General features: G+C 38.6%; 1 protein-coding gene across 1 annotated transcript in view; it reads left to right on the top strand.

Annotated features, from left to right (window-relative positions):
* TOP1 (DNA topoisomerase I) overlaps positions 1 to 14,192 on the top strand; it is a 95,763-nt gene that overhangs the window by 52,414 nt on the left and 29,157 nt on the right. The window contains exons 7-9 of the mRNA XM_017511933.2: positions 612 to 687; positions 3,920 to 4,026; positions 11,705 to 11,820. Of these exons, the coding sequence (XP_017367422.1) occupies positions 612 to 687; positions 3,920 to 4,026; positions 11,705 to 11,820 (299 nt within the window). The remainder of the gene's footprint in view (positions 1 to 611; positions 688 to 3,919; positions 4,027 to 11,704; positions 11,821 to 14,192) is intronic.

Below are 14,192 nucleotides of genomic sequence, written 5' to 3'. Positions count from 1 at the left end.
ACATTCTAAGTGAAGTTTCAGTGTGTAAAAATAATAAAACTGCTCATAAAACAGTTGAGGCTTACATGTACCTCTTTCCCAGATTCAGTGAGATTAAATTATATTCATTATTTTCACTCTTGCATAGCTTATCATGCTATTATTATAGTAGAAATTGGATGGAAAGGGAGAAGGGGAATACTTAGTGAAGTCATATTTGTAGTCATTCAATATAGAATTTCTTTTCTCCACATTCCAGTGAGTTACTACCATGTGATAGCTAGTGTGCTGTGTGTTTGGTTCCCCGACTTTTATCTCTCATTTTTATCTTATTTTTATCCCAAACTTTCATTTTATAATGGTATTTATTTCTGCATATATCCCCCCACCCTATTTTGCTTCCAGGCCTGTGTAAGTGGTTTGTTTTGTTCTATATAGGGCTATAACTATTAGTCATTGGTCTGTCCTTCATTATTTTCTCCACTTCTGTTACTCTCGACCGTAGAATGCCCAGCCAAGAATAACGGCAGTTACTCCTGCCATTGAGGCTTCCAAGAGTTTGTAGGTCTCCGATGAGTGAGAACTCTTGAGTCATAATTATGTTAACTGCATATTCATGTTCCCCTTTCTAGTGCTGATTATAAACCTAAGAAAATTAAAACAGAAGATATCAAGAAGGAGAAGAAAAGAAAACAAGAGGAAGAAGAGGTTTGTAAAGAGACTTAGGCCCTTTGGTGATTGAGTTTGGAAGTGGGAGTTTTCCAGTAAGCAACTTCTTAAGACAAAAGAGTTTTAGGTATTTATTGGCTTGTTTGTTGTAGTAGTAACCTTAGGGGAAAAAATTTAATAAGTGGTGGCTGTGGCACTGGTAGTTTTAAGATCTCTATGAATCCCTACAGTGTCTTAAGTTAACCACAACCAGCAGTAATTCTGCTTTCATAGGCTTCCTGGGTGTCTGTCTACCCACAGCTATGCTGCCAACAGATGTTCTTCCAAAAACTATGTCATTTTTATATATACAGAGATAGTGTTAACAAGAAACCACATTTTGGCTTACAACCCTGAAGAAATTTCCCAAAGAATTTTTTTAGTGCTCTCTTAATATCTAACAAAGCATGCTTATCATTCACTTTGGGTAACAATTCCTATCTAAAGTTCTTTATTGGGTGACCCTTTGACATATAATTGATACCTAAACTCTTTATCGCAGTTCCTCCCAATCTGGTCCCTGCATCTTGTGCCTCTCTTCATCTTGTGCGTCTTCTCTAGCTTATTTGTACCAGTCATACTGGCTTCCTTTCTTTCTTTTCCACACCAAATTCTTTCATACTTCCAAGCTTTATGTAGCACATGCTGTTCCTCTCTCTGGAACACACATGCCCCCTTCTTTATCCTCTTGGCCTATAACCTTCCTCAAAAAGCTTAGTTCAGTTTAAGTGCTTTCCCAAATGTTCTTGGTGATGCTTGTGGTAGATTGAAAATAGAATCATATGCTTCCTCCTTTTGACACTTTTGAGTTCTTGTACTGAAAAGTTGTTAGCAGATATTTCAAGAAAAGATGTCAGAAATTCATAGGGGTCTTAATGATGCACTTTCCTAAGAGAAGAAGGGGTTGGGTGAGTTCTTAGCTCTTATGCTGCATTTGAGGTTAGCCACTGTCATGGGCAAAATGGGTTCACAAATGTAAAGTGGATAGGTTGAAGTACCAGCAGTAAAGAGAGTGATAGTGAAGGGGCCGCAGGTCGTAAGAACATCAGCTATCATAATAGTAGAAGGATGTTAATAATCACAATTAAATGTAATAGGTACTTACCATATGCCAAGCACTATTCTACATTTTTTATATATGTATCATTTCATTCAATCCTTACAACCTGAAAAGATTGTTATATCCCTATTATCATCTCCATTTTGCAGATGCAGAAATGGAATACAGAAATATTCAGTCATTTGCCTGAGATCAGCTACTAAGGTGGTTAAAGCCGGTATTTGACCCCATGCAGTCTGACTTCAGAGCCAGCAGCCAGCACACTAGCTACTGTATTATCTTACCTCCCCTGGGACTTTGCTGATCCTCCAACTCCACAAGGAGGGAGAAGAAAGGTCTTTAATCAAATCACATGAAGACTATTAGTGAGTTGAGCCATAGAGAGATGATCAGGTCCTGAATTTAGAATATTGTAGTTTTTTGTCAACTAGTCTGTTCTTGGCTGAAGTTCAAGTTACTAAACACTAATTCGAGGAATGGAGAGTGAAATGTTAAGTAGTGATTATGGTAGCCAGTCACTCCTCTTCTATGTACCTATTCAGTACAGACTAGTCAGTAAAGGAAAATAAAACTTGAGCTCTCCAAGTATTTTTTGTTTTATGTTTTATTTCATTTATGCAAAAATAATACTCTGAGCTTGTTAAGCCATTGGGAAAAAAGAACAGTTGACTTCATTTTTTATTATTCTATTTAGCAACCCTACTACATAGGAGGAAAAAATGCTGGCTGAAAGATTCTGAATTAATTATAGTCTTACTGTGGCAGGGACCCCAGATGGCAGAATCCATCATTAAACCTCACTTTCCAACTATAGTTTTTTTTTGTTTTTTTTTTTGGGGGTCTCTTGTTTCTGAGAATTGTTCTGAGGTCTCTCAGTGACTGATTATCCCAATTTGAGACCTGAAAACATACAGTGTAGCCAGTAGTTTCCTAATAGGACCATCTGCATGCCTGCTCAGAAGCTGTTCAGAGAGTATCTTCACTGAAAAACATTTCCCTTTCCTGTGGTGTGTTCAGCCTAAATAGTAAACATTATCTGAATTAATGTGATCCTCCAGTACCTTCTCCAAAACATACCCACATATTTATGTTCTCCATGCTGCTCTTAAAATATGGATGGTACTGTAAGCTTTCCTCTTCTTTCTTACCCTAAAAGTCAATTGCTTATAGACCTTGCATTTATTCCTCATGAGGTTCCAAAACGTTTATCTATTCCAGTTATTCCCATAAGTCACATTCTGTTATTTTTCTCATAAAGTTAGGCTTTCATCCTAGTTAATAACAGCTGTATGACCTTGATCAAATGACAAAACCTCTGTTTCAAAGTCCTTAATTGTAACCAGAAGTGGTGAAATAAACCCATCCATACACTTCCCAGTTGTGCCATTCTTTAATTGATTTTAAGATGGTTCAAAACCACTTTTCATTGCTATTCAAAAGAGTTCACATTCTGAGTGGGATATTCATTTGTTGAATATTATATTTTTGTTTGGGTTTGGTATGTATGTTTTGAGATTTATCTCCTGTATTAGCGAATTGTGCCAGTTTAGGTTTGATGTCCTTTCATTGTGCCACTGTGATCAGCTCATTTACATTCAAAGTTCAAAGAAAAGCCATAAAGAAATACCACCATAGGAATTGGTATCATTTTAGAACCTCTCAGATACTTGCTTACTGCATCATGACTTTGTATATACAATCAAGCAACGTTAGAACTATACTCCACTAAGTCAACTGGAAATTTTCTTTCATATCTAGTACTAAATAACTAATGCAAAGCCTCTTATGACTGTTATTTGATTGTACTGGGAAGACAAGTAGGGTTAAACTTAAGTGAGGAAAAACGTGAGAAAAATACACTTGGATTAGTCTCTAGAGCAGTACTTTTCCAAACTCCTTTGAGGCTTAAAAAAAAAATAGTTTCCCAAGCTCTTCCCCTGTAGAGAGTTTTTTAACTACGTCTCAGGTAGTCGTTAGGAAGTTTTAGGAAATACTGTTCTAGAATGGAGTTACCAGTACGTTGTTATTCATCTGTCAAATGAGAGGAGTAAACCTAAGATCCTCTTTAGTTCTGATACTCTTTGATCACAATTTTTCTTCCTAATGGCACCCAAACACTGCCTCCAGAAGTGTGATAGTCCTTAAGTGCTTTCTCACCATGTTTCTTTGTAGGATGGTAAATTGAAAAAACCCAAGAATAAAGATAAAGATAAAAAAGTTCCTGAGCCAGATAACAAGAAAAAGAAGCCGAAAAAAGAAGAGGAACAGAAGTGGAAATGGTAACATCTCAGCACTGGGTTAAATGTCACCTCTTTTATTGCACATCTTAATGAAGCAAGAATATTGAGTTATTAAAATTAATATCCTGATATTTGGGGGGAAATACTTAAAAGAATTTCTCTAGAATAGCATTCTGAAATAAGTTTTCTAGCTTCTAGTGAAATCATTAACTGGCTCTAAACTTATTGGATTCCAAGCTAGTTTGTACCACTGTAAACAGAATGGACTATAGAAGCAGACCTATTTATAGATGGGAATTTAGCATACAAAGAAAGTACAGATGCATTTAAAATGATAGGGAAAGGAAAGATAGATTATTATGTTAGTCATGTTGGGAAAACTGCCTGTTTGTTCAACAACAGAAGAAACCTCAACAAGAAAATGTGGGTGAATATTTTTATAATTGTGCAATAGTCAAGATCCTTTGAAGCAAGACATAACCAGAGCCATAAAGAAAGGTGTTTTATGTTTGATGCATCAGAGTTCCATTTATGGCAGTTGGACAACTTTATACCATTTTCAAAAAAAGAAAAAAAAAAAATCAAGGCAAAATATTTACAGTACAAAGCGTTGATATTCCTAATATGAAAAAAGGCTCTTTTAAAACAAATATGAAGGGAATGGTCTAATCACAATGTGAGGAACAGGCAGTTTATTAAAATAAATGGTTAATAAACATCTAAAAATTTGATCAACTTCATAAGTAATCAAAGATGAAAAAAGTAAATGATAAATCTTATTGTTTAATCTTTTCGGGAAAGATTAATAAGTGAAAATATCTAGAGTTGTGAATATAAGAAAACAAGCATTCTCCTTCCTTGTAGGAGTGAAAATTCAGTCTTTATGAAGGACAGCTTAGTCGTAGCTGATTGCTCTTGAGACGTGTGTTTAGGTGGAGAACTTTTTTACTTTTGGTGTTTAGAATCTTGAAATAAACATGTTTTTAAAAAATATTTACTTGCGTTAACATTTTCTACTATTTACTATACCAGCAGTACAAGATTTTGTATTTATGATGAAAAAAATGACCAAGAGATTTATGAGTTAGAATAAAAATCAAAGTCACCTTTACCTCTCTTCTCCCATTCTCATTTTCATTTCCTGCTTTGAGATAATCACTGTTCGTAATTTGGTATCTGGCCTTCCAAACCCATTTATGAGCCTTTTAAGGATTTTGTAATATTTTATTATTTATTGATTGATTGATATTTTTAGTAGAGTCAGGGTTTCACCTTGTTGGCCACCCTGGTCTCGAACTCCTGACCTCAGGTGATCCACCTGTCTTAGCCTCCCAAAGTGCTGGGATTATAGGTGTGAGCCACTGTGCCTGGCTGGCTTTTGTAATTTAGAGCATTGATGTCCACAGCACTTTAGAGGAAAGGAAGGAGTAAGAGCACTGACCAGGAAGGTAGCAGAGAGAAGAGCCACAGTGGCAGAAATGTGGCCACATGGTGACAGCTCTGTGATTGGCATGTTGCTATGGCATTGTGGAATTAAATGGGAAGTATAGAAAAGGAGTATCACAGAGCAGAGGAACCCTGGCCCTTTCCCGAGGTCAGAGTCAGAAAGCAAAAGAAGGCTGGGTGCAGTGGCTCATACCTGTAATCTCAGCACTTTAGGAGGCTGAGGTCGGTGGATCACCTGAGGTCAGGAGGCCAAGACCAGCCTGGCCAACATGACGAAACCCCATCTCTGCTAAAAATACAGAAATTAGCCTGGCGAGATGGCTCACGCACCTGTAGTCCCAACTATTTGGAAGGCTGAGCTAGGAGAATCACTTGAACCTGGGAGACGGAGGTTGCAGTGAGCAAAGATCATGCCACTGTACTATACAGCTTGAGCGACAGAGAGATTCCACTTCAAAAAAAAAAAAAAGTGTTTATGTTTCTTATTTCACTTTTCTTTAGAACTAATACAACATTTTCAGTGCTCTTGACCTTTAAGAAATGATTTTTGGAAATAAAGTGATTGTGTAAATTAGAGGCTGTTGGGAGTTAAGAGAATGGTACATTACTAATTCATCAGTCAGGGTCCTGTGGTAGATGCTCAATAAATGCTTTTTAAATGAACAAATAAATTTCCTTATCAGGAGCTCCCTGCTGTCTCCCCTTTACTTCAGAGCCTAATTTTGCTTTTGTGGTTGAAATCCTTATCAGTATTGCCACACATTAACTCTGAGAGACCATGACTTTTGGTTTTTATTCTTAATTTGGTTTAAAGGCAAACTGGCTAGTCTTTAACTGAAAGTGTTTTTTTGAGGAATGAGCAGACTTTGCTGCAGCTTCTAATGCATGCATTTCTCAGGTGTGAGTGTTAAACCTTGCACATTCTTTCCAAGCACAGTGCTTGAATGGCACACCGAGTTTTTGGAGTCGAAAATATGAATGGAGGAGCCTTTTAACTGATAGCTAGAGGCTAAGTATTGCTCTCTCAAGTCAGTTATCCAGTCCTCAGTGACTGCCACTGATGACCTAGTCGGGGACTTAAATGGCAGATACTCTTATTTTTACTATTCATCATGCTATTCCACTAAAAGAGGTACACATTTTATGAGCTTGACAGATTTGCAATCTTTTGCTTCCCTCCAAAGTCAGCAGACATGTCTATTCTTAACCCTCAAAAACAAACAAAAAATGACTTACTCTGGTCTTTATCTCCCTCCTTTGGTAATTGTTCCATTGGAAAAGGTCTGGGTCCCTCCTGGTTTCTTTGCTATATCACATTATCTTCATAGAAACATTGTTACAAGTGTTGGCAGTGTGGTGCTTGGGTTCATAGGTGAAATCCTGTTTGTCCCAGATGTTCTGATTTTTAACTGTTGCCCATCGTAGCTGAACAAGGTTTCAGCACTGTCTTGGGTTAATTATGCACACTTTTGTGTCAGGGCTGACCTGTTAATTCTCAACAGATAATTCTTCATAAAGAATTAGAACCGGGGGAGTTTATTGCAGGTGTTAGGTGTGATTTTAAATGGAGTTTTGAATCTCATAGCGAAAGTGAAATTCTCTAAGGAGTCAGGACTATAATGTTGAAAGGAATTAGTGTTGAAAGACTGACTCGTAAATATGGTCAATGATAGTGATAAGAAATTTATAGAATATGGATTATTGACATTTTGCTCAAACCAGAAAAACTCCTCTTAATTTCAAGGATTAGCATTCAGAAGCATGTGACCTTTATTTCTAAATTTAAAAAAATTAGAGTTTTATTGCATACTGTGAAGTGCTTGTTAACTGCAAGGGAACTTGATTTCAAACATCATGTGGAGTTTACTTTCCTGTCTTACATTTCTAGCACTTTTCTACCTTCCCCCTTTCAAGCAAATTTTATTATTAAATTGGTATTTGAATAAGTCAAGCTGCCAAAAGGAAGCCATTTTGATGTCTAAGTACATGTTTTTTTGTTTTTTAATTTGGGGGGTATAAGCACTTATTGGGAGTCTAAAATTACAAAAGTGTTTTTATTTGTACAATAATAGTTGTCAGCCCAGTCACATCAGCTTATTGAAAGAGATAATCCGTCTTTCTGTTTAAACTGAGGTTTAGTGTTATGCTTTGCTAAATCTCTTCATTTGCTTAAATGGTAAAGAAGTTGCTGTGGGTCCTCAAGAATACATGTTGAAATAGGAATTGTAAAAACTGTTTGGAGTCTTAATTTAAAAACACTGTAGTTAATGAGGAGAATGGTGCCAAAGTCCCATGATGAGGGAAAGCTGGCGTTCTGAATCCATTCATGGTTATTCTGTGACTGCTATAGGTAGGCTTCTTGCAGATGCTCTCATACACATATATATATGTGTACTTTCTCTGTTTGGAAAGTAGTAGACTCTAGAATTGGGTGGGTTCCTTCATTGAGATCTTTCTATTGATACAGCAATGACTCTGCCGATTTCATATCTGAAAAAGTAGTAGGTTAGTTCTAGAAGATCGTTAATGTTTCTTCGAGGTCTAAGGTTCTATTAAATCTTGACTTTATTTTTAAAAATTATTTGTGTAAAATACATATGACATAACATTTATCATCTTAACCATTTTCAAGTGTACAGTTCAGTGGCATTAAGTCCATTCATACTGTGTACCATCACCACCTCCAGAACTCTTCATCTTGCAGAACTGAAACTCTGTACTTATTAACAATTCCCCACTCCATTATTCCTCCACTTCTTTTATTGATTGATTGATTGATTGATTGAGATGGAGTCTTGGTATATCACTCAGGTTGGAATGCAGTGGTGTGATCTCAGCTCACTGCAGCCTCTGCCTCCTGGGTTCAAGCAATCCTCTCACCTCAGCCTCTTGGGTAGCTGGACTACTCAATATAAAATACGCCTGGCTAATTTTTTATATTTTTGTAGAAATAAGAGTTTTATGTTGCCCAAGCTGTTCTCAAACTCCTGAGTAGCTGAGACGTGTGTGCACCACCACGGCCAGCTAATTTTTGTGTTTTTAGCAGAGATGGGGTTTCTCCATGTTGGCCAGGCTGGTCCCAAACTCCTGACCTCAGGTGATCTGCCTGCCTCGTCCTCCCAAAGTGCTGGGATTACAGGGGTGAGCCACCACACCCAGCCTATTCCCCCAGTTCTTGGTAAGCACCATTCTACTTTCTGTCTCTATGAATTTGACTACTCCAGGTACCTCGTATTAATAGAGTCATACAGTATTTGTCCTTTGTGACTGACTTATTTCACTTAACATGTCAACGCTTACCCATGTTGTAGCATGTTTCAGAATTTTCTGACTTTTAAAGACTAAATAATAATCCATTGTATGTTTGTACTGCATTTTGTTTATTCATTCATCTTTTGATGGATACTTAGGTTGTTTCTGCCTTTGGCTGTTATAGATAGTGCTGCTGTGAATATTTGTGTACAAGTATTGGTTTGAATATTGGGTATATTTCTGGAAATTGAATTGCGGAGTTGTGGCAATTCTATGCTATACTTTTTGATGAATTGCCATACTATCTTTTCCACATTGGCTGCACCTTTTTATGTTCCTACCATGACCACATAAGGGTGCTAGCTTCTCTACACCTTCACCAACACTTGTTATTTTTTGTTTTATTGCCATCCTTATGGGTATGAGTGGTATCTCGTGGTTTTGATTTGTATTTTCCTAATGGTTAGTGATGTTGAGTATTTTGTCAGGTGCTTGTTTGGCCACTTTAGAAAAATGTCCATTCAAGTTCTTTGCCCCCGCCCACTTTTTTTTTTTTTTTTTTTTTTTTTTTAAACCAAGTCTCGCTCTGTCACCCAGGCTGGAATGCAGTGGGTGTGATCTCGGCTCACTGAAACCTCAGTCTCCCAGGATAAAGTGATTCTCATGACTCAGCCTCCCAAGTAGCTGAGATTTCAGGCGTGCATCACCACACCTGGCTAATTTTTTGAATTTTTAATAGAGATGGAGTTTTGCCATGTTGGCCAGACTGGTCTCGAACTCCTGACCTCAAGTGATCCCTCTGCCTGCCTCGGCCTCCCAAAGTGCTGGGATTACAGGTGTGAGCCACCCTGCCTGGCCTCACATTTTTTTGGATTTTATCTTTTATTCCCTCCACCTTAAGACTGAGACTTTGCCCATGTTTTAATTGGGTTGTTTGTTGAGATGTAGGAGCTCTTTATATATTCTATATGTTAATTATCAGATACATGATTTACAAATACTTTCTTTCATTCTGTGAGTTTGTCTCGCATTCTCTTGAAGTGTCCTTTGATGCACGGAAGTTTTTAAATTCAGTGAAGCTCAATTTATTTATTTATTGAGTCAGAGTGTCTCTCGGTTGCCCAGGCTGGAGTGCAGTGGCATGATCTTGGCTCACTGCAACCTCTGCCTCCCAGGTTCAAGCAATTCTTGTGTCTCTGCCTCCCCGGTTCAAGCAATTCTTGAGTAGCTGGGATTACAGGCTTGCACCACCATGGCCAGCTAATTTTTGTATTTTTAGTAGAGATGGGGGTCTTGCCAGGTTGGCCAGGCTGGTCTTGAACTCCTGTCCTCAACTGATCTGCCCACCCCAGCCTCCCAAAGTGCTGGGATTACAGGTGTGAGCTACTGTGCCCGGCCTCAATTCATTTATTTATTCTTTTTGTTACCTGTGTTTTATGTGTCATTTCCAATAAGTCACTGTGAAATCCAATATTGTAAAGCTTTTCCCCTATGTTGTCTTCCAAGAGTTTTATATTTTTGCTCTTATATTTAGGTCTTTGATTCTTTTTGAATTAATTTTTGTCTATAATGTAACATAAAGACCCAGTTTGATTATTTTCCCAACACTATTGTTGAAAAAACTGTTCTTTCTCCATTGAATGGTCTTAAGCATCCTTGTTATAAATCATTTGACCATATATGTTGACTTTGGTTTTATAGTAATACTGTTGTTACAGTATGGTTTAATACATGTAATTTTTATTTGATGTTTCTGAACTTTGTTTAAAATAACTTGTTCCATGGCTGAATGATAAATAATAAAATATTGCACTTGGAAAGTAAGTATGAAGATGGTAAGTTAGTTCATCTATTCCAGAGTAAAAGAAACTGGAGACATATCAACCAGTTGCAATATGTGAACCTGAGTTGCATCCTGTTCTACAAAATGATAAAATAGGGACATTTTTAATATGGACTGGGTATTAGAATTATACTAGGAAGTTATTTATTTTGTTAGATGTGATAATAGTATTGTGGTTGTATAGAAGAATGTTTTTGTGGTGAAGTTTCAAATCTGCAACTAACTTTGAAAATGATCCAGCCAAAATAGGAAATTTAGCAAATCGTTAACAGCTGTGGGTTTTGTTGTTGTTGTTGTTGGTTTGTTTGTTTTTGAGATGAAGTCTTACTTTGTTGTCCAGGCTGGAATACAGTGGCACGATCTTGGCTCACTGCAACCCCCGCCTCCCGGGTTCAAGAGAGTCTTCTGCCTCAGCTTCCCAAGCAGCTAGGACTATAGGTGCATGCCACCATGCCCAAATTTTTGTATTTTTAGTGGAGATAAGGTTTCACCATATTGGCCAGGCTGGTGTCGAACTCCTGACCTTGTGATCCACCCGCCTTGGTCTCCCAAAGTGCTGGAATTATGGTGTTCATTGTATTACTCATTTTTTTTTCTATGTTTGACCATTTTAAAAATATGTTTTCAAAAGATTGCTTCCACTGAGCTTTAGATTTACTTATCAGTGTCTGCTAGATAGTTCCAGGTAATCCACAAGTTCCTTAAACTCATTGTGCCCCAGTTAAGTTATCATTTCCTGGTCTTCTTGTTTTACGTACTTTCTCATAGGGTCATTTTCCCCTGTACCTTCTGTCCGACATCTCCACTCTGAGGAGGCTTTTTCCTTCTTACCAACAATGTAAACAATCCCTCTGCCATGTACACCATTGTGGTAAAACAACTGTTTACATTTTCACATCCCTCACTTGTTGCTGAGCTCCTTCGTTATCCAGTATCCTTGAACTGAACTGTTGAAATGTATTTTCCTTTATTCACCACAATATTTCATCTTACTTTGGATTGTTGGCTTTTTCAAAATGAAGGACACTCGTTCTTTTGATCCAGGCCTTGAGTGTGAGGCTTAGAAGTCATTCTAGAGCACTAATCAGTCGAGAGGATAATTTGGCATTTAATCAGTGATGATCCCCATCTTAGGCAAGGTGATCACTTAATGAGGTTGTGCTTTGTCTTTTAAAGGTGGGAAGAAGAGCGCTATCCTGAAGGCATCAAGTGGAAATTCCTAGAACATAAAGGTCCAGTATTTGCCCCACCATATGAGCCTCTTCCAGAGAGTGTCAAGTTTTACTATGATGGTGAGTTGTTTCAAGGTTCTTGATTCTTGGCCAAGAAGAGAAATCTGCTTCTATTTAGGGATAGAAAACAAGGAAGGATCCCATATAATGGATAATCCTTTTTATTTGGTTTTACTGTCATCCGATTTTGAGGAAGGGTCACCAGGTGTTTACTTGACTGCTAAAAGGCCCATTTCCTGCTGAAAAAGTGCTATGAAAAAGGGGCTGTTAATGTCTTCTCTACATAGTCCAAAAAAGATTTGTCAACATGGCTCAAGTCTGTGGTCTACAAGCTGAAGGTTTTGATCTGAACTTCATTTCTAGGGAGCGACTTTGCAGGAGTTACCAGAAAAGCCTCACTTGAATAGTAGTATTTTGTGCTAGTGATATAATAATGCAATTGGACAAGCTGCTCATCACCAGAAACAGTACTAGTATGTGGTTGAGGATTAATAGTCTTCCAGCAGTCTCTAGATAGGGCTGGTAGGCATCTGTCGCTCATTCTATGTAGCGTAACACTATGCCTTTGATATATGCGCAGTCAAGTCTGATGAGCTGCTTTAAAGAAATGCTCTGCCTGGGTCTCTTAGAACCCTCAGAATTGTCAGTTATCTGTCATTGATATTTCTGTCCTTGGGTTGAAGGATTTGAGAGTAGCCTTTGACATACCTCCTGTTGGCAGTATAGCAGCATGTAGATGGTAATAACAGATTTTCCTCATTCCACGAGTTCTATCCAGAAACGGTTAGAGCATTGTTCCTCATACCCTTATGTGCTATGACTCACCAGAGTGGATCGGAGCCCATTTAATAGTTGTGGGGTGGGCTTCTTTTCCCTTTCCCCACTGTCCTCCTTCTTTCCCCTTTCCCAGCATCCTTCTCTCTTCTGTCCCCTTTCCCCACAGTCCCCCTTCTCCTTTCCCCACCATTCCTCTTCCACCCTTACTTGGCTTGCCACCATCTTTTGGCCACTGTTATTTTACCACCCTATCTCTCCACTATTTTTTCCCCACCCTCAACCCCCCAACTGTTTTCTTCTCACCCACCCCACTGCCCCCACTGAAAAAAAAAAAAAAGTTGTGGGATGAGATTGAGTACTTCTGAACCAAGTTGTCTGCTGACCAAACTTTGAGAAACACTGGGCAGGGTAACTGCTGAAAAGCATCAGTGGTGAACACTCAGGGGTTCTGGTGCATCTCTCTTCCCACCAATAATGGCTTTAGGTCCACCAGTGATTATAGGCCTAGGTAGTAGTTTACACTAAAGGGCTGGGTCTGCAACTGAGGAAAGTCCCAAACTTGGCAAGCTGAAATTTGTTTTTTAAAATGGCATATTCATTAGCCAGGTGTGGTGATGCACGCCTGTAGTCCCAGCTACTTGGGGAGGCTAAGGTGGGAGGATCACTTGAGCCCAGGAGGCAGAGGTTGAAGTGAGCCCAGATTGCCTTCCAACCTATGTGACAGAGTGAGACCCTGTCTCAAAAAATAAAAAATAAATAAAACAATATATTTATTGAATGTATTTGTGTTCAGACACCAAGACCCAGCAGTGGATAGTACTACTGACTTAGACCCTAATCTTTGGAAGTTTGTAGCCTAGCAGGACTCCATAATCTCAGTGGCAAATGCTTATATTACATAAACATTTGATCTGCTGGCCAGAGAGCATAAGATAGTTCTTTCAGCTTTCACACTAGTCAAAGCCAAAACTCCTAATTAAGAGAAAGGCCCTAGGACCTTGAAGAGGACCATCTCAAAGTGTAGGTATTCTGTAGCCCTAGTCTGAACTCACCAGGAGCTTTAGGATGCTCAACAAGTAAAGCCTCACTTTGAGGTTCAAAGTGATTGGAGGGAAAGTTAGATTCCTTAGTCTTGGAGCTTCTCTTCCTTTTCAAGATGGGAAGCAGAGGCCTACTCTACTTCACAGGTTGCCATACATAGTCCTTTCCTCCCATTCTTGCCCAGTCCTCATTTATAGGAACTCCTGCTTTAGGGCTCCAGTATTTTCTCAGTTGGGCCTCCTCTGGGATTTCTCTTCTTTGATTTGTGAACTCTTACTCTGCAGTAAGTCAAGAAGTCATATTTGACTTTAGTTCAAACTGATACAGTAAGTGCTGCCTATTATGGGGAGGAGAATTCTTAGACTCCTTTAGAACATGCCAGGGAAGTGGGGCATGGGCTGGCTGAAGCAGTGAATTGCTGCCTCCTCTAAGGACCTTCAGTTTACAGCATTGATGCAGCAGTTTCCTTTTCCTAGAGCTCAGCCTTTTCCACAAAGTGTTAACCTTGCCAGGAACCTTCCAGTCATCCTCCCACTACCCTGCTGCAGGGAGCTGTCATTTCATCTTTTGACAGCTCATCTAAAATAGGAGGAGTCACAGTTCCTTCCATTGCT

This window comes from Cebus imitator, unplaced genomic scaffold (genome assembly GCF_001604975.1).
Source record: "Cebus imitator isolate Cc_AM_T3 unplaced genomic scaffold, Cebus_imitator-1.0 Scaffold18, whole genome shotgun sequence".
NCBI classification, from domain to species: Eukaryota; Metazoa; Chordata; class Mammalia; order Primates; family Cebidae; genus Cebus; species Cebus imitator.
The sequence above is the reverse complement of the archived record's forward strand: the minus strand, read 5'-3'. Positions and strand labels throughout refer to the sequence as shown.